The sequence below is a fragment of the Cervus elaphus genome, chromosome 33, assembly GCF_910594005.1.
Source record: "Cervus elaphus chromosome 33, mCerEla1.1, whole genome shotgun sequence".
In the NCBI taxonomy this organism is placed as follows: Eukaryota; Metazoa; Chordata; class Mammalia; order Artiodactyla; family Cervidae; genus Cervus; species Cervus elaphus.
Genome location: NC_057847.1, coordinates 9,558,662 through 9,583,551, shown reverse-complemented (window position 1 = coordinate 9,583,551; position 24,890 = coordinate 9,558,662). Strand labels below are relative to the sequence as shown.

The 24,890-nt window shown below is 34.7% G+C and overlaps 1 protein-coding gene and 1 pseudogene across 1 annotated transcript in view; one reads left to right on the top strand and one right to left on the bottom strand.

The window, feature by feature from the left end:
• Nucleotides 1–24,890, bottom strand: part of MAP3K2 (mitogen-activated protein kinase kinase kinase 2) — an 87,906-nt gene that overhangs the window by 22,176 nt on the left and 40,840 nt on the right. The window contains exons 2-12 of the mRNA XM_043894776.1: nt 20,992–21,060; nt 17,285–17,403; nt 16,615–16,655; nt 14,772–14,871; nt 9,545–9,658; nt 8,887–8,974; nt 5,517–5,647; nt 4,194–4,273; nt 2,870–2,937; nt 2,608–2,700; nt 1,696–1,902 (exon numbers count right to left, since the gene is read on the bottom strand). Of these exons, the coding sequence (XP_043750711.1) occupies nt 1,696–1,902; nt 2,608–2,700; nt 2,870–2,937; nt 4,194–4,273; nt 5,517–5,647; nt 8,887–8,974; nt 9,545–9,658; nt 14,772–14,871; nt 16,615–16,655; nt 17,285–17,403; nt 20,992–20,998 (1,048 nt within the window). The 5' untranslated portion in view covers nt 20,999–21,060. The remainder of the gene's footprint in view (nt 1–1,695; nt 1,903–2,607; nt 2,701–2,869; nt 2,938–4,193; nt 4,274–5,516; nt 5,648–8,886; nt 8,975–9,544; nt 9,659–14,771; nt 14,872–16,614; nt 16,656–17,284; nt 17,404–20,991; nt 21,061–24,890) is intronic.
• On the top strand, nt 21,357–22,151 carry LOC122688642 (annotated as a pseudogene).

The following is a 24,890-nucleotide window of genomic DNA, read 5'->3' as shown; positions in this document are numbered from 1 at the left end:
AGAAAATCATGTTCATCCAAATTCGTAATGATCATCATCTTTGAAACTGTAAGAATTCTAAATTCAAACACGGTTCAGATTCCTATGACTAATTCTTTCCAATGAGATTTTTTTTACCTGATTATAATAGCATCTTTCACTCAATTTAAAATGTCACTGATAATGTAAGATGCGCTATTTCTAATCTTTATTGCAGTAATATTTATAATAAGTTTTTCCATCTGCCTACTATGTAGAAAGCTGGAATACCAAAACTCTCATTCTAATATGAGGAAATCTTTAAAGCAGCCAGTGGGAGAAAAAAAGCACATTACATACAATGGAACAAAGGTAAGAAATACAGCAGAATTCTCAGAAAGTATACAAGCCAGAAGACAATGGAGAAACAGTTTTAAAGTGCTGAAAGAAAAAAATTAAAATGTCCAGAATTCTATACCCAGAAAAATGTATGTATCTTTCAAAAATAAAGAAATAAAAGTTTTTCAGACAAAAGCTGAAAGAATTTGTTACCAGGAGACTCATATTAGAAGAAAACGTTAAAAGCAATCCTTCAGGCAAAAGGGATATGATACCTAACGAAACCTGGATTGACATAAATATAAGATCTGTAGAAATAAGCTGGAGGTATATATAAAAGACATTCATCTCTTATTTTAACCACTTTAAAATATAGTTGTCTAAACCAAAAATAGCAGCAATGTAATGCAAGTTGCAGGTGTAAAAGTAAAATATGACAACACTAGTACAAAAGCAAGGAATTCAGAGTGTACAAATATTGTTGCAAAAAATATCCTTGAGCATGAATCTTTTATACATTGCTTACAAGATAAAGGTCACATATTTCACGATCTGGCCTTTAGTTACCATTCTAGTTCTATTTCCGCTGCTTCAAGTAAGATATCCTCCACCTCACCAAAAAAGAACTATTTCTCACTTTCAGAATATGTCATGTGTGCGTAGTCACTCAGTTGTGTCCAACTCTTTGAGACTGCACGGACCATAGCCCACTGGGCCCCTCTGTCCATGGGGATTATCCAGGCAAGAATACTTGAGTGGGTTGCCCTGCCCTCCTCCAGGGCATCTTCCCGACCCAGGGATCGAACCCAGGTCTCCCACATTGCAGGTGGATTCTTTACCATCTGAGACACCAGGGAAGCCCAAGAATACTGGAGAGGGTAGCCTATCCCTTCTCCAGGGGATCTTCCCAACCCAGGAATTGAACCAGGGCCTCCTGCATCGCAGGCGGATTCTTTACCAGCTGAGCCACCAGGGAAGCCCAGAATATGTCACGGCCTCCTGTATATGTCCCTTTTTAATTGGTGAGTTCCTCCTCACATTAAAGGTCTTGACTAGACACTATAATTATTTCTCCACACATCATTCTCCCCATTAGATTACATCTTGGAGGTCGTATTTGAAGTTTCTCAGAGCTAAGCATTCAATAAGGATATGTGGAATGAATGAATGAGTAACTGGTAACAATTTTCCTAATAAAAGCAAAAGATAGTAAATCATTTAAAGTGATACCATGCTTTTACCCAACATTATAAACACTGTTAGAAATATCATTTTTACCTCCTTTGAAAACCTGATTTCACCCTGAGGACTAGCTTCATTATATTTACTACTATTAATATTATAAAATTCTGCAAAGGTTCTGTCACGCATTTCACTATGCCAACTTCTATTACTCACAGCGGCTGGGTGGGCTAATGTCCATCACAGTCAGAGTAGGGTTGTCTATGTCACTTCCCCTTCTTCTTATTCGGCTCTCATCATACTCTGGGGTAAAGATGCTGCTTCCACTACTAGTGCTTAAGGAGTGGTCAGTAGGACTGAAACTCACAGGAGATCGGAAGCTGGTCCCCTGGGTCCTTCTAGCTCTCGGGAAAGTTTTACGACCTACAAAATGAAAACAGAATTACCTTGCAACTTTTAATGATATATTGTGATTGAAAGTATTTAAAATTTGTAGCATAAGGAATAGAATTTGTTCTGTGACTAGGAAAAGAAGCTAAAACAGCAATGATTATTTGATTTTACATTTTAAACTTAAGAACAGTATTTTTTTGAGCTCAAGGAAATATCCCAGCTAACACTGAATCACGAAAATTTAAAAAAAAATAAAAGGTGTAAGCAGAAATGAAAAATGGGGAAAAAAGAAACAGAATCTGAATATAAGCTCAAATAACTTTTGTGTTAACACACTCACCCATTCATAAAAGCACAGACAGAACTCCCTCAGTTTGTATAAAAAGGAGAAAAATGTATTTTATTTTCATTTTCAATAATTATTTAAAATATAAACAAAAATTGTAAAGTTAATAGGAAGTACTTTTTCTCTTTAAAAGGATAATACAAAAAAAAAAGGAGAATACAGTATGCATTTCATCACTAAGGGAGTAATTTTTAATTAATACCATTTTAACTACTTTTCTAAGGAAAGACATGTCTCAAGAGGTAAGCTGGCATAAAGCTAAAACCCTATTGTAGTTACGATCCAAAGTCTTTTTAAAAAGTTTTAAGTAGAAAACTAAGTCATACAGGAAAAAACATTTTTATTGTTTGTGAGATTTTTAACAATTGTTGTTGATCTAATAAACTTACCATCATTATAGTCCTGATGGTGATATGAAACATGATACCTTCTTGGATATGTTCCTCCTTTTCCAAATTTTTCAAAGATAGGGTTATCATAGTCTATTAAGACACATAAGAAAGTTATATATTTTAAAGAAATCAAATATTTCTAATCATGAAAAACACATTTACACATTTTTGATTTTTAAAAAAATCTCTCTCTCCCACCCAGCCAAAATATTATTCAATGACATAAATATTTAAACATTTAGAATGTCAACAGTCTAACCTGAAAATTCCTGATGATTATCTGGGTAGCTCTGTGCCCTAGGCATTCGTGATTTTGGATAGCTCTCTCTAAAAAGTAGAAAAGTCTCATTATTTTAAGAGAAAGTATTTAAGATATTTTTAAAAATCTTTATGCAATATCAATATCTGTATGTATGTGTAGATATAGTTATATAAAATATATACACACAAATGTATATATTATATATATATAATATATACATATACACACACACATACAGCATTCACTCTGAAACATTAACTGAAAAAAGGAAACTTTTTTCAAACACTTATTTGATACATGCACACAAAAAGCCTGGCTTTTAAAACTGACCTACAAAGTGTAGTGGTTAAGAAAGATACATTTTGGCATGATGGATACATGGAAACACCTGTGTTTCAATCCTAGCTCTTCCTCTTAAACTAGTTATTGCAACCCTGGCAAATCATCTTTCTGAAAAGATTTCCACATTTGTAACAAGGAGATAATACTAACTCAGCAATTTTATACTTGTCTATCTCAGGACACTGTCCTTCAAATATTAAGTACTCAATATGTAGCTTTCACATCACCATTCCCCTGAACTCCTTAAATGTTTTAAATATCTATCTTGAGACAGACATGGGCACAGACAATATATATGGTTTCATATATATATGAATAATAGAAAATTAAATGTATATTTCCATACAATAGTAGTTACATTTTCAGAAGTTGCTTTCAAAAGCAGTCTCGGAGGAGAGTAAATAGGTACTGACTTTGCATGCTACAGGTGAAAACTGTCCTACTGAGACCAGGAGAGAGGGAGCACTTACAACAAAAATTCAAGATGCAACTTGACCATGCTTATATTTCTGAACAAAAGTGTATTTCTCACAAAAAGTACTTAAATTTTAATTGACAACCAAAACTGGGACATAATTACCAAGAATGTACACTACTTATAATTTTGTACCAGAGTAAAAATAATCCTGAGCAAGAGAAATTAAAGAATCTCCAAAATTAAACCTATTATGAAAAATCTGACAGCAGTTTCACCAACACAGGTTTAAAAGTAAACATACATAAACTCTGAGTTTGCCTTTAGTTTCAAACACAATTTACCAAGCAGGAAACTCAAAATATTATAATCAGAAATCATTTTAAGTAAAACAGATACTGAGCCCGATGACTGGAAAAACCAATTTGCCATTAAGTATACATGAATATGAACTACATTCCTCTGAATGTACCACAAAATTTGAGTTGACAATTCAACATGCTATTGATACACATGCATATTTACCCACATACATTAAAAAACAAAAACTACAATCAACATTACCCATCCAGAGGGCTATCAAGTGATGGACAGCTTCCTGAGCCAGAATTTTCAGGGCTGCTTAAAGATAATGGGTCCAGCATCTAGAAAAATAAGAAGTCCACCTTGATTCTACATGAATATAACTGAAGTTACTGTTTTTTTAAAAATAGCTTTGTTGAGATACAATTCATGTATCATAAAACTCACCCATTTTATTAAAGCATATAGTGCAATTCAGTGGTTAATAGCAGAACGTATAACTCTCACCCAAATTGCAGAACACTTTCAGTACCCAAAAAAGAAACTCCATATCCAATAGCAGCCACCCTATTTAAATGTTTTAAAAGTAGTTGTCTCCTGTAGGCGGGCTACAACTGCAAAATTTCCTAATAGAAAAATAGGAATTTTCTATATCTTCTTCTCTGGATTATCATCTAAATAATAAAAAGCTAAACACTTCACATAATTTTGTTTACTGAAAACTGAACAGCACCACCCAAACTAAAATAAATGACACCATGACTGCTACATTATTAGAAAATGTAAACTCCTGTAATAATATAAGCAGCCAATGTAATGATAAGAAAACAATAGCAACTCCATAAAAATACTTCAATACTACAAAACTTTAAAAAAACATTTTAAGGGCTTCCATGTGGTCCAGTGGTTAAGAATCCACCTGCCAATGCTGAAGACAGGGGTTCGATCTCTGGTCCAGGAAGATCCCACAGGCTGCAGGGCAACTCAGCTCATGCACTACAACTACGAAATCCAAAATCTACAGAGCCTGCGTACCACAACTACAGAAGCATGCGTGCTCTAGAGCCCATGCTCTGCAACGAGAGAAGCCACGGCAATGGGAAGCCCATGCACCACAACAAAGCAGAGCCCCTGACAGCAGCAACTAGAGAAAGTCTGCGGCAACTCAGACCCAGTACAGCCAAAAACAAAGACATAAATTAAAAAACAAATCTTTTTAAAAAAGATTAAAAAAATTTGTTTTAATGTTTTAGAAAGTAGACAAACCTCAGCTTCACAAAGTTGGGGATATTTATTAAACTGAATGTTAATATCAGGATTATAAACAAATGCATTCATTCATTTATGAACATAAGAAAATCAGCCTTAAACCACCTTTCTTTATATATGAGTGCACGCAGACACATGTAAATTTGTCACATGGGTATTTTCCTGTATTTCCACTATTTTGTTCACTTAAAAAGGAAGACATGGGACTGGAGAAGAGGTAAAACAAATACCTTCCTCCATATACCTGCCAAACCACACTATCCCTGACAACATCCCTTTAAGTGAAATGAAAAACAACATTCAAATTTTGCTTACTTGGTCCATGCTCTCTGGAATGAACTCTCCTTCACTGTTGATACTGGTAAATGACCCATTCCGGGCAACCTGGTGTAATTCATCTGGAATGTATCCAGGGGGAGGGGAGCTTCTATCTCTACTAGTGGGACCTCAAAAGAGAAAAATTATAGATTTTATAAATTCTAGCAGGGAACTAATTCTTATTTTAATTAAATATACACTCAGAACTTCTGGACTATAGTACTAATGATTTTAGCAACTGATATCCAGTTTTAATTAACACTTATCATAGCACTCATGTCTATAAAACATCAAATGTTTTCACTCTTTTCTAAACTCACACCTTAATATTCATTTATAGCCGTTAGATAGTATGTTCTTCTGCCTGCTGACAACTGCATTATGAGGTTGATAATACAGTGGAAAAAAAAAAAAAAGTTGTTCAGTCGTATCTGATTCTTTGCAACCCCATTATATAGTCTGCCAGGCTCCTCTGTATAAGGAATTCTCCAGGCAATAATATTGGAGTGAGTAGCCATTCCAGGGGATCTTATATTTTTATATAAATGCCACTGCTTCTTCATTTCCAAAGGTCACTTGTTACCCTTTAATGTAATTTATGAAAGGCATCATGATCTAGTGGAAAGTAGATGAACTTCACAGTCCAACCTCAGTTTAAATTCCAGTTCCAGTTATTTACCAGTTCTGTCTTTGGGAAAGCTATCTAATCTCCATGAACCTGTTTCCTCATCTGTAAACATGGGACTAAATCTCCTTTGCAAGGGTGTTGTGATGGCAAAATTATTCATAATGAACATATGCCATGCACATTTGTCTACACAATGTTCTTTGCACTGCCTCTCTTTAATCTTTAGAAATCTAAAGTGAGATTTACTTCTTAGTCATTTAGCCAATATTAGAATGTTTCCAATTTGGAATGCTGGATTTTATCCTTGGATACTTAAAATTAGGCTTTTGGTGGTAAGCCATATTCCTGGAATTTAAATTTCTTCATAGTTTAGAGAATTAGAGACATTAAAATAGCTCATCTCATTGTGCTATGTTGATTAACATAGTTTCTGTGCTTTCCTCCTAATTTATTGAAAGTAAACAAAAAAAAGATTTGAGGAAGTTATGTGAGCATTTGCATTCTGGTCAGATTTCAAGCAAAAAAGGCTCTTGCCTCATGTAAAGGGGTTGCTGTAAACACAAGTTGGCATTTGTTAGTGAAGAGATAGGGATAAACAGAACAAAATGATTACCAAGAGATATGCATAAAAAAGATAATTTTCTACACTTGATTCTAAAATTATTAGGAACCTCTGAGCCAGGAACTGATTTGGACTTTGTAACAGCTATGATCACAATGTCCCTAAAGTTTTCATTCCTTCCATAAGCCCTTATTTACAAAAGAAGATAAATACACTCATTATTCAAAGCACATAGGGAAGAAAAAAGGCTTTGAAAATTTATCTCCTTTCTTGATAACCTATTTTTTTTTAACCTTTGCTAGTACTGGATATTGCAGTGGTCGAGATCTCCACACCAGCATATACCCCTGTCCCAAAGGAAGTTCTTCCTCTATCTTTTGTGAAAATAATTAAAGGAAATAATTTTCAATAAATACAGGGAAAAGATAATGGTCATACCTATCAAAGTCATTTCAAGCTTAAAGAGGTACCAAGAAAAGACTAGTAATTTTATACCTTACAATTTCTGTTTCTTTTCGTGCTGGCACTGAAGTCAAATAAGACTATTTATTAGTAGAGTAAAAGGGAGGCATTCAGCACAGTTTTAAATGAAGATGAACTAAAACTGCCAATTTAACTAATGTATTTAGCTTGTTCTATCTAACACAACTAAGGTGAATTGGCATTTTTTTTGCTTTAAAATGATAGGTACTATATTCATAAGAAAAGGGAATACAGAAAGAAATCAATGATTAGTAACAGTCATGCTTTCTAGTTTGAAAAGCTAAATGTACTTTAAAGTGTTCTCTCAACTGCTTGCTGCAATAATCCCATGATTTAAAGATGAGGACAATGTTACTGGTCGCTGGTTAATTAGAGAGCTAGAATTTGAACTCAGATACATCTAATATTCTTTTATCAAAAATTTAAATTATATAAAAATATATACAAATGAAGATAAGCAACTATTATTATTTTACTTGTATATTATCTCTGCTGCTCATATTTCTAACACTTTGGAAACCCAAAGTAAGACTTAACATAAGACAGACACTTAGAAGGAAGGATACAGTCCTCCTCTGATGGTTCAGATGGTAAGGAGCCCGTCTACAATGTAGGAGACTCAGGTTTGATCCCTGGGCTGGGAAGATCCCCTGGAAAAGGGAATGATCACCCATCCTAGTATTCTTGCCTAGAGAACTGCATGGACAGAGGAGCCTGGCAGGGTACAGTGCATGGGGCTGTGAAGAGTCAGACATGACTGAGCATGCACGCTGCAGCAAGTCATAAATAGTTTGGGGACCAAGACAGAAGGTGAGCAATAAATTCATAAATTTTTTCGTTTGTTCACATACCAATTTAATCTTTTCTTTCATTATTAACAATCCTCTTCTATCACCAGTCTTAGATTCCCTTCCACTTTCTCCCTATTCATCTGTTTTCATCTCCTTCTACCTTCCTTCTTTAAATCCATCTCTCATATTTTTTTGCTACCTTTAACGCCCATATTCACTGCCCTATCTGTTAAAAACATATATACCAATGTTTTTTGAGCAATATAATGTTTTTCTCATATAAAAATGTAGAATATCAATGTTTTATACAAACTGAAGAAGATACACAGAACTGGCCAAGTTCAGAGCACCTCTGCCCAGCCTATGTCGCTCTAATATGCCTCCTTTAAAAAAAATTGTACATAGGATCCATTTTTCTTTTTATCATAAGCTTAATTATAAGTGTAGTTTTAATTACTAAAGTAATTATAAAACATAATCTGCAAATTATTAGCAATCTTTATTTTGATAGCATTCTTGGCAATAATTAAAACTTAGAGAAAGGCCTATGAACTTCTTAGTCCACCATTAACTTTAATATATTGGAATTACTTTTAATTTTTTCCCTTCACTTTATTTTTACAATTAAAACATTTTTTAGGTTTTAATTTGTTAAAAATTAAAATACCCTATGTATATAAAGAAAGGAAATATTTAAACTGGTGACTGCTAATCCTGTTAATACTCGACATAACTTTTCAAGGGACATCAGATACTAGAATGTAGTTAACTGAAATAAACTGCAAGAAGTAAAGAAGAGATAAACTATTTATCAGGATTATGTACAGGTGCTGCCCTACATTAAAGGATGGAGATGAAACTGTGAAATAACCCATTTCATGATTTAGACACTAGCTTTCTTACCTACTACAGAAAGTCCTTTTTTCCTCTCTGCTCCAAATACTGTGTTATCCAAATCTTCTAGTGATGGCAATGGCTCTAAATTAGTAGCCTAAAGAGAAAAAAGGAAGATTAATGCTATTCTTCTCCTTTAGGGTTTTAATCAGAGTCCTTCCCCTATCAAATACAACCCAAGTATTCTCTCTCTGGGTCTTAGCAAACTTACTCTTTGCAATTTTAATTCTAATATAGTTCTTCCCAGGTTCTCAGTTGCTATTAACATCATATGTACAGTATATTATACTTATTTGTAATTTTGGCTATATAGTTTTGAGGAGCAAGGATATTGAACTGTAGCAATTACAATGTGTAAGTTTAAATTTAATCATATTGGCATGAGACAAGTGCTCGGGCCTGGTGCACTGGGAAGACCCAGGGGAATCGGGTGGAGAGGGAGGTGGGAGGGGGGATCGGGATGGGGAATACGTGTAAATCTATGGCTGATTCATATCAATGTATGACAAAACCCACTGAAATGTTGTGAAGTAATTAGCCTCCAACTAATTAAAAAAAAAAAAAAGAAAATATATCAATGATTATAGAATATAACTATGTTTCATATATTGACTTCTTACAGGCATATATCCTAGAATCCTCACTGAAAAGAATCCCCAGTTCATACCTGTGCACTTCCATTTGTTACAAGTAGTATTTTGAGGCTCTTCATATGAATACTACGATCCAGCAGTTCCACAGCCTTGTCCAAGTCATCTTGGGTGGTTAATGGAATTACCAACTAAACAAAGAGGAACATAAGGAATTGTGTAGCCATCTCATCAGGTCAAGTACTTACAGGAGTATCTCCATTACTATGGAATTATAAATCTCAAAATACATTGCTCTTTGATTTGTCAGTATAATGAAATTCTGAATGAATATATGTATCTAGGTTTTTTTCCTCTCATCCTACCATCACTGAAATCATAAAATGAATATGAATAAATTTTTTGCTTTATTATACATTAAATTTTTCTAGAAAACATATTTAAAGATCAATTTTCTAGGATGTTTCCATAATATTGTTAAACTTAAGTTATAGTCTCTTCACCTCAAAACAGCATTAAGGAACAGATACAAAAACTATATAAAAGTATTATCGTTCACCTGCATTGATGAAATTTTTATTTTTTTAAAAATAATAACCAGAGATATGCATTCTCACTGGTGCACTTACCGACATATAAAATACAAATGCGCATCGGTGAGAGATGCCATGGGTGTTGGGGGGGGGGGGTACCACCAGTAATGCATCTGCAATCTACAGTCCACCTGGCACTCCTATCTCTGCCCATGGCAACTTGAACATTCCATCTAAAACAAGTAAGCTGCATAGGTGAGCCATCCGACAATAAGCCCTGAATGCTGAAATCTGCTTTCATCAGTCCTCTCATGGATCAGATGTGATAAGGGACAGAAGCACCTAAACAGTCTGTGAGGGAAAAGCAAGATTCATACTACCTAACAAAATACTTGTTTTAAATGTAAATTTACTAGCTTAAGACAACTCTGCCAATAATCTTCAAAGTACGTTCCATTTCATTAAAAGGACAGAATAAAAACAAGCAAACATATGCCACACTTGTGAGCCTGCACTAACACACACAGTATACAGGCCATTCCAATGTAAAGGCCCGGTGAGCTAGTTAAGCGTCCTGTACAGTATAAACACCTAGCAGACAAGGATTTCCCCTAAACTAGCAATGAAGGCAGGGCACAGCAAGAAACAAATTCTTGGTAAATACTGTTTAATAAATATCATAGGGTAAAACCTTCATCTGTACTCAAACCCACTGGGTGACATGGTGTGAACTCCTTCTCTGTAGATTTCTTTTATGAAAACTATTCCTTGTTTAAGAAAGGCTGCCAGACACAAACACAAGCAGGACAAATGTGAATTACATCATACAATGTGCTTACCCTCACTCAGTACTTGAAACTATATTCCCAATTTCTGTTCATAGCAAATTTTATACTGTTACAACTTATCTACTAACAGGCCCTTTTATCCTCTGAGAATTTTCTTCTAAAACAAAAACAACAGAACATTAACTGACATCAAAAAACAAGTCTGATCTACTTAATAAAATTCCTTTCATTTTTCTATCAATCATGAACCCCTTGTTCCCATCTTTAACAGCTTTTAAATTATATTTTAAACACTAGAAAACATTTTAAAGCAATGATAAGGATTGTTTGGCCAATTTTTCACTTAAGGAGAAAACCTGAATATTTACTTTAACTACACATTATTTATAATTGGATTGTTTACTCCTCCAAGGAAAAGACACTAGTTTAAATCACAGTAACAAAATATTAACATAAATGATTCTGCAGCTTGCTAGAGTGAAATCTGGACATTCTGGAGGAGCCTGGAGTGGCATCCTGGTCTACAGCTCTGATGTAACTCTCTCATATGTGCTAAGGGCACCTGTTGCAAATTTTAAAACAAGAACTAGAAGTCAAGAACAAGTTTCACCTTGTCTAAATTATACTAAATAAGTCACCCAATATTTCCCTGTTTGGTGAATTCACTTCAGTCTCATTTATAAAATCTATTTCCCTCAGGCTTATTACTGGTAAATCAGTTGTATGTTAATAAAAATAATTTCTGGAAAGGAAACTAAAATTGAGTCCAAAACCTCATTAAATAGAACATAAATCTGAAATAAGTGAATTATCTTTTAACGTTACATAGTAAAACATGAAAACTGTTCATAAAAAGGTTCACCCTCTACCCATCTAAAATGGGGAAAGTCTTGGAAAATCCACTTACTTTGGCCTGCATATCCCCGTCTATGCCCTGTGACAATACATACCTGCCTGACACTTTATAAGATAAAGATCCAATCCCAGCTTAAATTTCTTTGTTTCAATTCTGGTAAACCAAAATAATTATTTTGGAACAGAGGATTTTGTATTACACAGAAAAAAAATATTTATAGAACTGGAATAAAAGCAGTATCAGTGAGTTTTCTGCATGTCTACAGGTCCATAAAACTAATATCTCTTTTAAGTCTTTCCCTAGTACCCTCACTGTCCAAGGACATGCACCAGGCTCGTCACTCTGTGAATCAGAACATGGTTAACTCAAAAAATCACAGGTTCTCACAGAAACTCAGAGTGCTAGGAAAATGTTAAGCAATGTAATGTTGTACCCTAATGCCTCCTCTACCATACTTTTGCCAAGAGGACACCCAGATATAAACGGCAAAACCACTCTGAGAAATCCTTCAGAAAGCATGAGAAAAAGAAGCTGATATGGAGAAATTTCCCAATTTTTGGAAAATGGGAGCAAGTTGCTAATACCTGGTCAACCAGCTCTACATCAATCCTCAAGAAAACCCTAGAAAATATTATATGCAGGCACCCCCTGTTTTAGAGCACATCACCTACGCTCTTCATAGATACCGTTTTTCCACCAAGAGAAGGTTTGTGGCAACCCTGCCTCGAGTCTACTGGCACCGTTTTCCCAACAGCAGTTACTCCCCTGCGTCTCTAGGCCACATTCTGGTAGTTCTTCCAAATATTTCAAACGTTTTCATTATTATTATAATTGTTATGGTGATCTATGATCAGTGATCTTTGATGTTACTATGGCAAAAGGATTATAATTTGCTGAAGCTTACGATGATGGCTAGCATTTTTAACTATGAAGCATTTTTTAATACCACACACTTAAGAGACTATAACACAAGCATAACTGCACTGGGAAAACAAACAATTCATGTGACTAGTTCTATTGCAACAGTCACTGTATTGTAGAGGTCTAGACCAAACCTGCAGTATCTCCAAGGTATGTCTATAAACAAATTGGGAGAACTCAGAAAAAGAAACAGCAATTTTAAGAGCTCAGACAGGAACAATACGAACAAATCATGCCAAACTAACCTAATTTTTCTTGACAGACATACTAGACTCATAGGTCAAGACAGTATTGTAGTCAATATACCTTGGCATTTGAAAGTTTTCCATGACACAATTTTATTTATTTATTTATTTTTCCATGACACAATTTTAGACCAAACAAAACCAAAACAAAGATATATCTGGGTTCCCCAGAATCGTACCATGAGATAAAGATTCAAGTATGTTTATAAAAGATACTAGGAAACACTGGTAGGGTAATCGGGAAGACAAGGAAGAGAGGAGGTCCATAAAGGGTGTAACATCTAGCAAGCTAGCACAGTGGGCAAGTGGGGCCCATCCATCCCCATCTCCCACCACATCCTTAAGCCTCATATCACCAATCCCCATTCCCTCCCTTATGTACTTCAGCTTATACCCTACAGTCATATCTCTGAGAAGTCCTCAGAATCTCAGGGGCTGGCAGTTGGAAATCAGGCCAGCACAGACACAAATAAGTGCCAAGACAGGGTCAGGCAACAAGAGGTGTTCATAGCTAACCAAAAACCCAAAAAGTATTTGAAAAATGGCATTTTAAGGTGTTACTATAGTATAGTACTCATCACTTTGTTTAGAAATATTGTTTGTTTGGATATGGATTTTTACTTATTCAAAATATTTTCCACTTTATAAGTGATATCTTTAGACAAGCCATATTTGCATGTTCTCTTGCTTTAAAATGACAATAATTCATTAGAAAATCTAATATTTCAAATATTTTTATTAGCACAATGCTTTAGCATTTGCAAAGCACTTGCACGTCTTCTAATTTTTACTGAACCTCCCACTGTCATTCCATTACCACTGACATTTTTTTCTATTCCTGACACACAAGTCTTTCCCTTCCCAGGATCTCCGCATGCTATGCTCTCGGGCTGCTCTCTACCATGAATGTTATTCCCCTCAAACTCTCTGTAGAGCTGGCTTTTCATACTTCAAACCTCAACAATTAAATATTACGACCTCATTTAGCTCTTCCTTAAATGGCAACCCATTCCACTATTCTTGCCTGGAAAATCCCATGGATGGAGGAGCCTCTTAGGCTGCAGTCCATGGGGTTGCAAAGAGTCGGACACGACTGAGCGACTTCACTTCACTTAGTACTAACTAAATAAGACATATACTGCCCTTGCCTTTATCCTTTATCATAATATTTTGTGCATTTCCTTCAAAGAATTCACATATTTAAACAATTCAATTATTAACTGTCTAATTCTACCACAAGTCTATAAATTCTATTAGGGGCTGCAATTTATAAATTATAACCATTATGCTTTGCAAATTCAATGGATATTTCTGAGAAGGAAAAGAAAATAAATTAACCAATTAACTAAACTGTCCCTAGAAATTTTTAAATTTCAAGATCTTGATCTGAGATCACAGGATCTGAAAGAAATCTCAGAGATTTCCAATCCAAATTTTACAGAAGGTTCAAAAGGGATTCCCCAGAACACAGAGCTCCTTAGTATCATAGTGAGCCCCTGAGATTACACATACTGACTCCCAAACACAAACTAACAATCTAATCACATCCTTACCAGCATGAAAGCAATCTTTTTTTAAGTTTTAACTAAACTGTCCAACTACCAAAGCCCTGTCGTCTCTGTAGAAAAGTATACAGTATGAAAAGGAAAGAGTTCATCAATAAAGAACAAAGAACAAAAATAAAACATAAACAAGCAGCAAACTTCTAAGCAATACACGTATTTCCTCCTTTAACAAATTCTCAATTACTGCATTGCAGCACCTTTCGGTACCTTCCACAATGAAAAAATCCATTTTAATAGTTAAAATTTACTACTGATATCTTATTCCTCTAAAATACTACATCCTTATCGATGCCCAAATAAAAGCACAACCATCTTAAAACAATCTCTTAAATAAACACACTATTTTTCCAAAAAAAAAAAAAAAGAACTATTGAAAGTTAACGTGCACATATTTACCTCATTATTGGTATAATGCAGATCCATAGACTGTCCAAAGGCAATTTTAGCTTTAGACCTCAGGTCTTCCAGTTTTACTGGTCTGGGGAACTGAAGGATTCTATGTAAACAGAATTTTAATATATTTTATTTTCTTATGCACAGTTAAATAACTTACTTGTAACAGTTATCTCCTGAATACAGAAATACAAAATAAAATCAAGTTATAAATATTCACTTTACTTAAGCATTACAATGGCTCATTTCTGATCAGGTGCACTAACATTTTAACACAAAGTTCAAGAACTCTGAAGTCTGTTCTAGCCTAATAAAAATTATAAAAAGGAAATTCTCAAAATACTCTGCAGTTTATAATTTGCACTGCTATTTACAAGAATATTAAAGAATAATGTAAAATGTTCATTTTGGAAAGTGATTAAACTTAACTACGTCATAGCCCTACGATGAAACTGTTAAAAGAATAAAGTTGTTCTTTGGGGATCCAAGTTTTGATTTCTGAACCCTTATCAACTCAATATTTCTGAGTGCACGCACACACACACAAACACACACACACACACACATATCACATAAGCATCAGTTCAGTTCAGTTCAGTCGTATACATCCCCAAATAAATATTTTTAAAGAGCTAAAATTTTTTAATCCTAGAATTTTCTTCCTACTTCACAAAGGATTGACTTGTGTTGTCCCTAGGGACCATGCCTCTAAGCTTGGAGACTATCTACTAGACTGTAAGTTTTGTAACAGGAGGGATCGTGCATATTTCACTTAACTTTATTCCCTTTATAGCTCAGCATATAGTAAGTACTCAATAAACAGTGCTCAATGAACTAAAAAAAAATTGAGAATATATCCATAAAAGTTGTAAACAGGAAAAAGTAGACAATACTTGTATGATGTATCTGCATTGCCTACTCCCTTCTTTTCTTTAAGTTTACTTATTTACTTATTTTTTAAAGTCCTTATTGAATTTGTTACAATAATGCTTCTGTTTATGCTTTGTTTTTTTGGCCCTAAGGCATGTAGGATCTTAGCTCCCTGACCAGGGATCAAATCCACAGTCCCTGCATTCGAAGTGCAGTCTTAACCACTGGACCGCCCGGGAAGACTCTCCATCTCTTTTTAAAAAAAAAAAATCTCTGTGTAAAACATTTTTACATCTTCAGGTTATATGATCTGTGAGCTTTTTAAAATCCTTAAGATGGATAGATCTTTCATTAAATTAATGACATTAACAATAGAAATAAAATTCTATCTTCTTTAACTTCTATGAGGTCTTGTCAGCAATTCTGTTGTCAACCACTACTACGACCATTTCCACCATTCCACTGGGATACAAATACCCAGATGAAGGGTAGTCATCCACCTTTGCTAAATAATTTATAGTCACCTGTCCAACACTTTTCTCAATGTTACTAATTAAATACAGGTCAAATGATTCAAGTTTTTTCAGAATACTCAAAATTGTGAATTGAAGTCCATACACCTAAAATCTGTATAGTATCTGAAGAGATTATAGAATTATAAGGAGAAGAATATTTAATTTCCACTGAGCAAAAAAATTCTTAAATGGTAATATTTAAAGCTGCATTACACAATGACCTTACTTATTTCCTAATACTGCAAAGTAAAAACATGATTCACTTCTGATGCTTAGCCTGAAATTTGATAGATTCTATCTTAAGTACAAGTACACATTACAGTTACCAACAAGGACTATTTCATTCTCCATTTGTAAGCCACGAGGACCTACATTAAAATCAAAAAAGAACCTCTAATAGCTTAAGTAGGACATGCATTTGATTAAATTAATGAACTGACATATAATGCTTCCTTCCTTACCTTTTTTCTCCTCTGTGTTCAAATTTGACTCGGACATCATTCTGTAATGAAATGATAAGTCATGTCAGAGATCAGATAAAATTCCCAGAATTTTTAAATCACTTTTCTTTTTAGTCACTCATTTAAGATAGAGCAGAGGGGGAAGGAGGTTTCAATCAATGTCAGCTCCAGTCAACTGACAGTTTCTACCAAAGAGCTGAGTTGAGAGAATTAGGTTGCTTAATCTAGGCTCAACAGCAAAGAGCACTAAGATCTATTAGTGATGGCATCCCCAGTATGAGACATTTACTAATTCTGTTAAAGGGCAATACAGAATACTACTTTTCCACTTTTTATGTTAGATGTTCCAAATAGATTTCATGTATAAGAATTAAAATTATTTTCATCTGTAAATAGAATAGTCAATTATTTAAATAAAAGCTATTTGCTTGTGTTACATGCCTTAGGAATTGGATGAGATATCTACTCTAGAGAGAAGATACCACAAATGAAACTATCATTTAAAAAAAAAAAACTGACACCCTTATAGAAAAATCTATGACAAACAACAAAATACTTGATTCAAAAGTATAAAAGCTAATCACTTCAAACAAATCAAATACAATTAGGATATTCAAAGAAAATAATTCACAGAACTATATATTTATTAAAATATTATTGAGACAAATACCTGCTTTTTTGGTGATGAGGATTTTGTTTTTCTGGTTTCCTGTAAGGATAATGCTGGTCGACTGGCCTTATGCAGAACAGCCAAATCTTGCATGATTGAGTTCAAAGCTTGCTGATCATCTAGGTATTTGTAAAATAAAACATACACAGAACTGTGATTTCAATATGTATTTATCATAGACATCAATACAAAATTTATAATAAAATTTAATGCATCTAGAACACTTTCAAGGCCTGCATTTGTTATTTTGGTGAAAGAAAAGCTTAGTTACTTAAAAACTGAACATACGTAACATTAAAACTGCACTATATCAAGTGCCTGCCTCACACCAGGTGTTCACACAAGACATTTATAAGGCAAGTACAGTCGTTCTGCCTCTTCTCCTGATGTAATATCCTAGGATATGGGTCAAAACAACCCTGTCATAACAAATTCTTTTCTATGACTCCTAAACAAAACATCAACAAGACATCTAAAATCTTAATTAAAACAAGTGGGGGAAAAATAAACACCTTTCTCTAAATACCATCATTATTTAGCATTTATGTTTAAAATATAGAATTCCTTTCAGAGTTTTTCTCTTTCATCAGTACTTCAAGTCAGGAACAAAGAAAAGCTGTATCTGTAGATAAAGGCCTACTGATATTTGGATGTGGTTTTGTTGAGTATCTTCACCATAAGGTTCAACAAGACTACATTAACAGACTAAAGACCTCAACCACTAACAACTTAAAAGGTATCAATGCAATAAAAATTCACCTCTTAGAAAAAAGTACCAAATCCATAAAACTGAAATGATCATGAATCATGAACTTTTAATCTTTTCCAAACATACCAAAGATTTCTTTCTAAGACTATATAAGCATGAGCATCCTAGTAATGATAATTATATGACCTCTGGACAATTTAATTGACTTTTCACTAGTAAATCAATTTTACTAATGATAATCAACAATTGGTAAATAAAGGAACTGAGGGACTTTACAGCGTACATTTTACAATGTAACCATTTTGGTAACAATAATTTATGTTCCAGAGCAGTAGTAATTAAAACATGCTTTATCCTATAAAGGGAGATCATTAAAAAAGAATTTGGCAAGTCAATGGCTTTATCAGTCTTTCGAACACACATACAGCTTATTTCTCTAACATTTAATTTTTTTACAACACTCAATATATTCTGTTCTATAGTGAAACTACTTGCATACTAAAATTCAAATTATGGCTCCAAAGGTTTTGTTAACAAATTCCAGGTCCAGAGAAAATTTTAATCCTTCATAAAGTATTATTTGTGAAATAAAATTTATACATAATATTAGTTTAGCCAAACAGTAACTGAGCCAATGGGTCTAACGTAATTACAACATGTGCACCATGTATGGGTCCAAGCCAGACTATGTCATTTATTGATAAAATATAAATCCTTCCTTAGAAGAAGAATAAGCTGAAAATACTATGAACTGGAATGAAATTATCTGATATAACTTTCTTATGAAAAGTAAGACCTGTAATTCTACACTAGGGAGAGGAAAATTTTTAATACTTCCATGTATCTATGTCCTAATTATTTTCTTCTTTAAGCATGTGAATTTAGGCATTTTCACAATACTTCATATTCAACATTACATGTTTAATATTATAACACCAAAATAAGTTTATAAACAAAAATATATTTTTAAATTTAAAAATAAATTAGAAAAAAAACACCAAAATAAGTAATATTATAGCACCAAAAGCCTTCTTGGGAAGGTTTTGGCTTAAATCTCTTATCATGTTTACATATATTAACTCAGTATATGTAATACATGATTACTCTCTCTATATATGTTGAGTATGTATGTAATACATACTCAACATACATACATTACTGAGTTTAAAAAAATGAATACCATCTTTCATAGTACATGTAAAAAAGCAGAGAGAGCCATTTGAATAAAAGTAACTTCTCAGGGAGATGACATACAACTAAAGGGTTACTTAACTGAATTCCTTCTTTTTTCTGGGTTGAAGGAGAATCAGATGCTACATAAGTACCCAACAGGAAACTTACTTTAGATAAGGTGTAACCTAACAAATGCCAAAGGATCAAGCAAAGTGGTGAACATACACTACAAGCACTGTTCTAACAATTCCTAGATTATTTTACTCTATTAAGAATCTCTATGGTGGTTACAGGTGCCAGGAGGATTAGACAGGTTATAAATGTCACAGGATCATGAGTTGATCTATATGGCAGAGAGGATGCTCAAGAGGATCCCATAGTGTGACCAAGTCACACAGAAGCAGCAGTGGATTTCTGACACATATAAGAGGACATTTAGTTGTTGAGCACAAACCCAGAAAATGTTTGGGAGGTAATAATTTAAAATAAAAGATTTATCAGAAATGCTTAATTTATTATCTTTTATGATTAATTCATTATACTTAAAAAAGTATTTATAGGAGAAAATCTTCAATTAAAATTCAAGTATCTGTGATGCATCCTTTTAACTACTCATAGTTTCCTGAAACTACCTTTGTAAATGTTTTTAAGCAATGACTGTTCTTTGCATACTATGGTGACTGCAACAAAAATGAAAAGCTGGTGTGAATTCAACAGAAGTTCCAATTTGGAACTGGAGGTGGAGGTGACAAAAGTGGAGCATTTGGACCACCTGCTGGCACGGCACTCCTGGTTAGAAAAAAGAGGAAATGGAAGAGAAATTCAAAAAGTAGGAAGGTGGGGGTTTGCCTACACATTTGCCACAACACACACTGAAAGTGTGCTAGCCCTTCCAGTAAAGAACACGGACAAATTTAAGTTCTTTGGCTCTAATGTCATGTATATACATATAAGACTGAATAATATCTTTGTTAAGCAAGGGATAGGAAAACTGTGACAAAGACAAACATTGGCAAGTACATGTCAGAATTAAGATATCGGTACAAGATACTGGTCTAAGTTTAAAGCCTTACCTTCCAATTGCACCGTCTATTTTCCCATGAGGACAGGATGGGCCATTTGCTCCATTCCTTTCTAGTTTTCCCTGTCCAATCCCTGCCTCACATTGGAACCCTCAACTCCAAGGAGAAAAGGAGGGGAAAAAAAAGTACAGAGGAAAACAAAAAGATAGATAAACTTAACCCCCACAATCTATTTCCATACTTTGGCCTTCCTTTCCATTAACATTATGACACCACAGAAAACTCACAAGAGTTGTAAAACATTTCCTCCTTGAGCACCAATGATTTTCTCCTTATTCTGTTATAAAGTTTCATGATTCATTATTTTTATGCAGCTATTTTCTTTAGTCTATCTATATTACTACACTGTTGAGTAATTATACAACAATTCATCCCTCAGCATTTACTCAATCTTTAAAAGTCAGGTTTCTTTACCAAGAATTTTATCTAGCCATCAGACTCTAAGAAAATCACAATCCCAAAAACTAAATAAAAGAAAGAGAAAAGAAAATCACAATCCATCTTAACAGTTTATTTTGAATGTCCACATCATGTCTTGCACAAATTGGTTATCCCAAAACTGTAAAAGTCAACACAGTAAGTGTTTTAACTGAAAATCTATTAAGTAAATAAATGTAAAACATTATATAAATCTACTAAATCATAAGATTTCTTCCTAAGAAGCTCATCATACACACAGAAAAAGCCTCTACTCCATATTATCCTTTAATTATAGATGAGAAATGCTTTTAGTTGGAACTCACCCATCATGGCAATCAGCTTGACTACTTGGAAACTAGGGAAATGGTTCTCCCATCAGCATTCTCTGTGGCCTAAGGAGGTAAAAAATGAGCAGAGTAATAGTAAGAAGAAAGAGAAGAGGGAGCCATAAAAAGAAAAAAACCAGTACAAGTAACACTAATGAGAATGTACAATATTAATATTTTACACATTTTTATGGGGAAAGTGCCTTATTCTTCCCAGATATTCAATTATTGAGAATGAACTAAAAATCATTATTACTTTATATTAAATTTATTTCAGTATTTTTCAGATCCCTTTCTATCTAAACTAAAGCAAAACAAAATGGAACAATTTTTGACAGTTAAAAAGCTTAAGAGAGCTGCTCCTCCTAGCCTCGCCTCTCCCGGCCGCATCCCGGGGGACCCGAGCGAGCAGCCGGGACCATGTTCCGACGCAAGTTGACAGCCCTTGACTACCACAACCCTGCCGGCTTCAACTGCAAAGATGAAACAGAATTTAGAAACTTCATTGTTTGGCTTGAAGACCAGAAAATCAGACACTATAAAATTGAAGACAGAGGTAATTTAAGAAACATCCACAGCAGTGACTGGCCCAAGTTCTTTGAAAAGCATCTCCAAGATGTTAACTGTCCTTTCAAGATTCAAGATCGACAGGAAGCAATTGACTGGCTTCTTGGCTTAGCTGTTAGACTTGAGTAAGGAGATAATGGCTGAAAAATACAACAAGGACTTGGTACCTGATAATACAAAAAACCGCTGACAATGCAGCTAAAAATGCAGAGCCATTGATCAATTTGGATGCAAATAATCCTGATTTTAAGGCTCGTGTAATGGCTTTAGCTAATCTTCAGATTCAGCGTCATGATGATTACCTGGTAATGCTTAAGGCAATTCGCATTTTGGTCCAGGAGCGCCTGACACAAGATGCAGTTGCTAAAGCAAATCAAACGGAAGAGGGCTTGCCGGTTGCCTTAGACAAGCACATTCTTGGTTTTGACACGGGGGATGCAGTTCTTAATGAAGCTGCTCAAATTCTGTGATTGCTGCATACAGAAGAGCTCAGAGAGCTACAGACAAAAATTAATGAAGCCATAGTAGGTGTTCAGGCGATTATTGCTGACCCAAAGACAAACCACAGACTGGGGAAGGTTGGAAGATGAACATTTTAGGATTTCAGCTTCTCACCTACTTAGTACAATTGGGAACCATGTAAGCTTTGGCATGTGCGTGGAAATGTCATGTTTTCGAGGGAAGAATCCCAGAAAATTGACTATGTTCTAGAGATTTACCATCATTGCTTTTTTTTTAATAAAGTTGGGAAGGTGAAAAAAAAAAGCTTAAGAGATAATTGAATAAACTCAAGCTCCCACAAGCAGGGGCACATAAAGATGAATGGAAAAGTCATGTTTAGAGACAAAAAGGAGGACACCCACAAAGTAGTAAAAGCCTACAAAAATTCTCTCCTCCATAAAAGAAAAAGTTATCAGAATCAACACAAAGGAATTAACCAAAAGTTTGCAGCCATCTGGGAAGCATTCTGCAGTCTCAATAAAGAGAGAAAGCCTTGTGCTGTTTTGACCTTCCCTATTCTTACCTTTCCACCCTTTACTCCCAGCTCCAAATTAGCAATTTAAACCAACAAGACCAGAGATTTCCCTGACAGTCCAGTGGTTAAGGCTCTGCACTTGCAATGCAGGGGTGCAGGTTTGATCCCTGGTCAGGGAACTAAGGAGATTCCTAGGTGGCACAGTGGTAAAGAATCTGCTTGCCAAAGCAGCACATCAAGAGATGCAGGTTTGATCCCTGCACTGGGAAGATCCCTTGGAATAGGAAATGGCAACCCACTCCAATATTCTTGTCTGGAAAATTCTATGAACAGAGAAGCGTGGCGGGCTACAGTCCGTGGGGTCACAAAGAGTCAGATACAGCAGAGTGCGCACACACAACTGGTAACTAAGACCCCACGTGCTAGAACGTGGCCAAAAACAAAACCCAACAAGCCCAAAGTCCCCATGAAAATGAGCAGCCTGGCCGCCACTGGGGAAGGCAGAATGGATTCCCCCAAAGCTACCATATTTGACCTGTCTAATGGCTTGCTGAGAGACCCCATTTGAAAGGCTGCCTTTATTTAACCTGACTTAAAGCTTTTCCAATGCAAAGAGCTTGGGGTATTTACTGAAAATCAATCAAAGACAACTGTTACATATCTCAACTGTCAGAGGTTGGGGAAAAAATAGTTGGAGCAGGCAATATATTAAGAAAAAATTTTTCTAGAAAAGCTGAGGAACAAGATGTCAATAGGGAACTCTGAAAATCTCCAACAGATTCCTAGAAATCTAGATGTTATGCAAATGCCCAAGGCTGTTGCATAGTCAAGAAAGGCCTAAGAAAATCTTCGGCTTTCACCTCTGGCTAACTTTGAGGCTTTGTGCAGCATTAACTGAAGGATGAGTTAGAACTGAGAAAATGTTAAAGGCCAGGCCCCCCCCCCCCCCCACACACACACCCTTGAAAGACTGTGAGACTTATGAGCTGACAACTAAACTATGAGCAGTCTTCAGGGACCACATACGACAGAATACAGACTTCAAAAAGTGAGTTCTCAAACGTCATTAAACAAACAAATTATAACAACAACAACAAAAAATACAGGGGAGGGAGAAGAACCAGATTTCCAGAGGTGGTGCATTATAATATTTTAAATGTCCAGTTTTCAAGGAAAAAAAAGACATACAAAGACATTGGTCTACACACAGAGAAAAAGCAATCAACAGAAACCGACCCTGAAGAAGCCCGAAGGGCAGACTAACTAGACCCGTTTCAAAATTCCAGATCCCCAGACAAAAAGCAAGTGTTCAGCATAAACTACATTGTTTGTATAAGAAGTTTAGGCACAGTAAGCCATTCGCATCAGTTAGGCAGGTGGGAACCCTCCTGAAATCCAAGTTTTCAGATGCCAGCAATGGGCAGGCCTCATAAGCGGTTATTTCAAGGATAAGGAGCAAGGTCTACCTTAACTCTTTTCTACACAAGCAGCAGGAAGAAATTAATAGACAGGTTTAAAGAAACTGCAGAAATCAATAATTGTAAGTATGCTGTTCGGTGTATATTATGTAGATATAATTTATACAACAATAGCACAAAAGACAGACAAGGGATGGATTAGAAGGAAAGTTTTGTATGCCACTATAATTAAGTGGTATTAAACTATATCGTTGTAGGTTGAGATGTTGATTTGAATCCCCAGGTCGACTACTAAAGTATACATTTATTTAAATGGCAAAAGAAACAAGAGAATTAAAACAGCACACTAGAAAATATCTATTTAACAAAAAGAAGGCACTAATGAAGGAACAAGGAACAAAAAAAGATAAAACACATAGAACACAATTGGCAAAAATGGCAGATGTAATCCTACGTTATGTATAGTTATATATATATATACACACATGTATATACATATATATATATATATAAAAGCAGAATGAACAAAGGCAGAAATGAGCAGACTAGGTTAAAAAACTTGACAACTATATACTGTCTACAACAGGCACATTTTAGATTCAGGCACAAAATAGATTAAAAGTAAAAGATTGTAAAAAATATACCATGCAAACAGTAGCCAAAAGGCTATACTATTAGCATAAAAATGGAATATATTACAAAATGGTTATTAATGGCAACGAAGGACATCTATAGTGGAAAAAATGGCTGACTTATCAACACGACACATAATTATAAACATGTATGCAAGGAACAACAGACTCTCAAAATACATGAAAAAAGATATGAAATAATCAATTAAAATAGGACAGTTGGAGATTTCAATGCCTCATTTTCATTAAGGGATAAACAAGTAGACAGAAACATCAATGAGAAAATGAAGATTTAAGTAATGC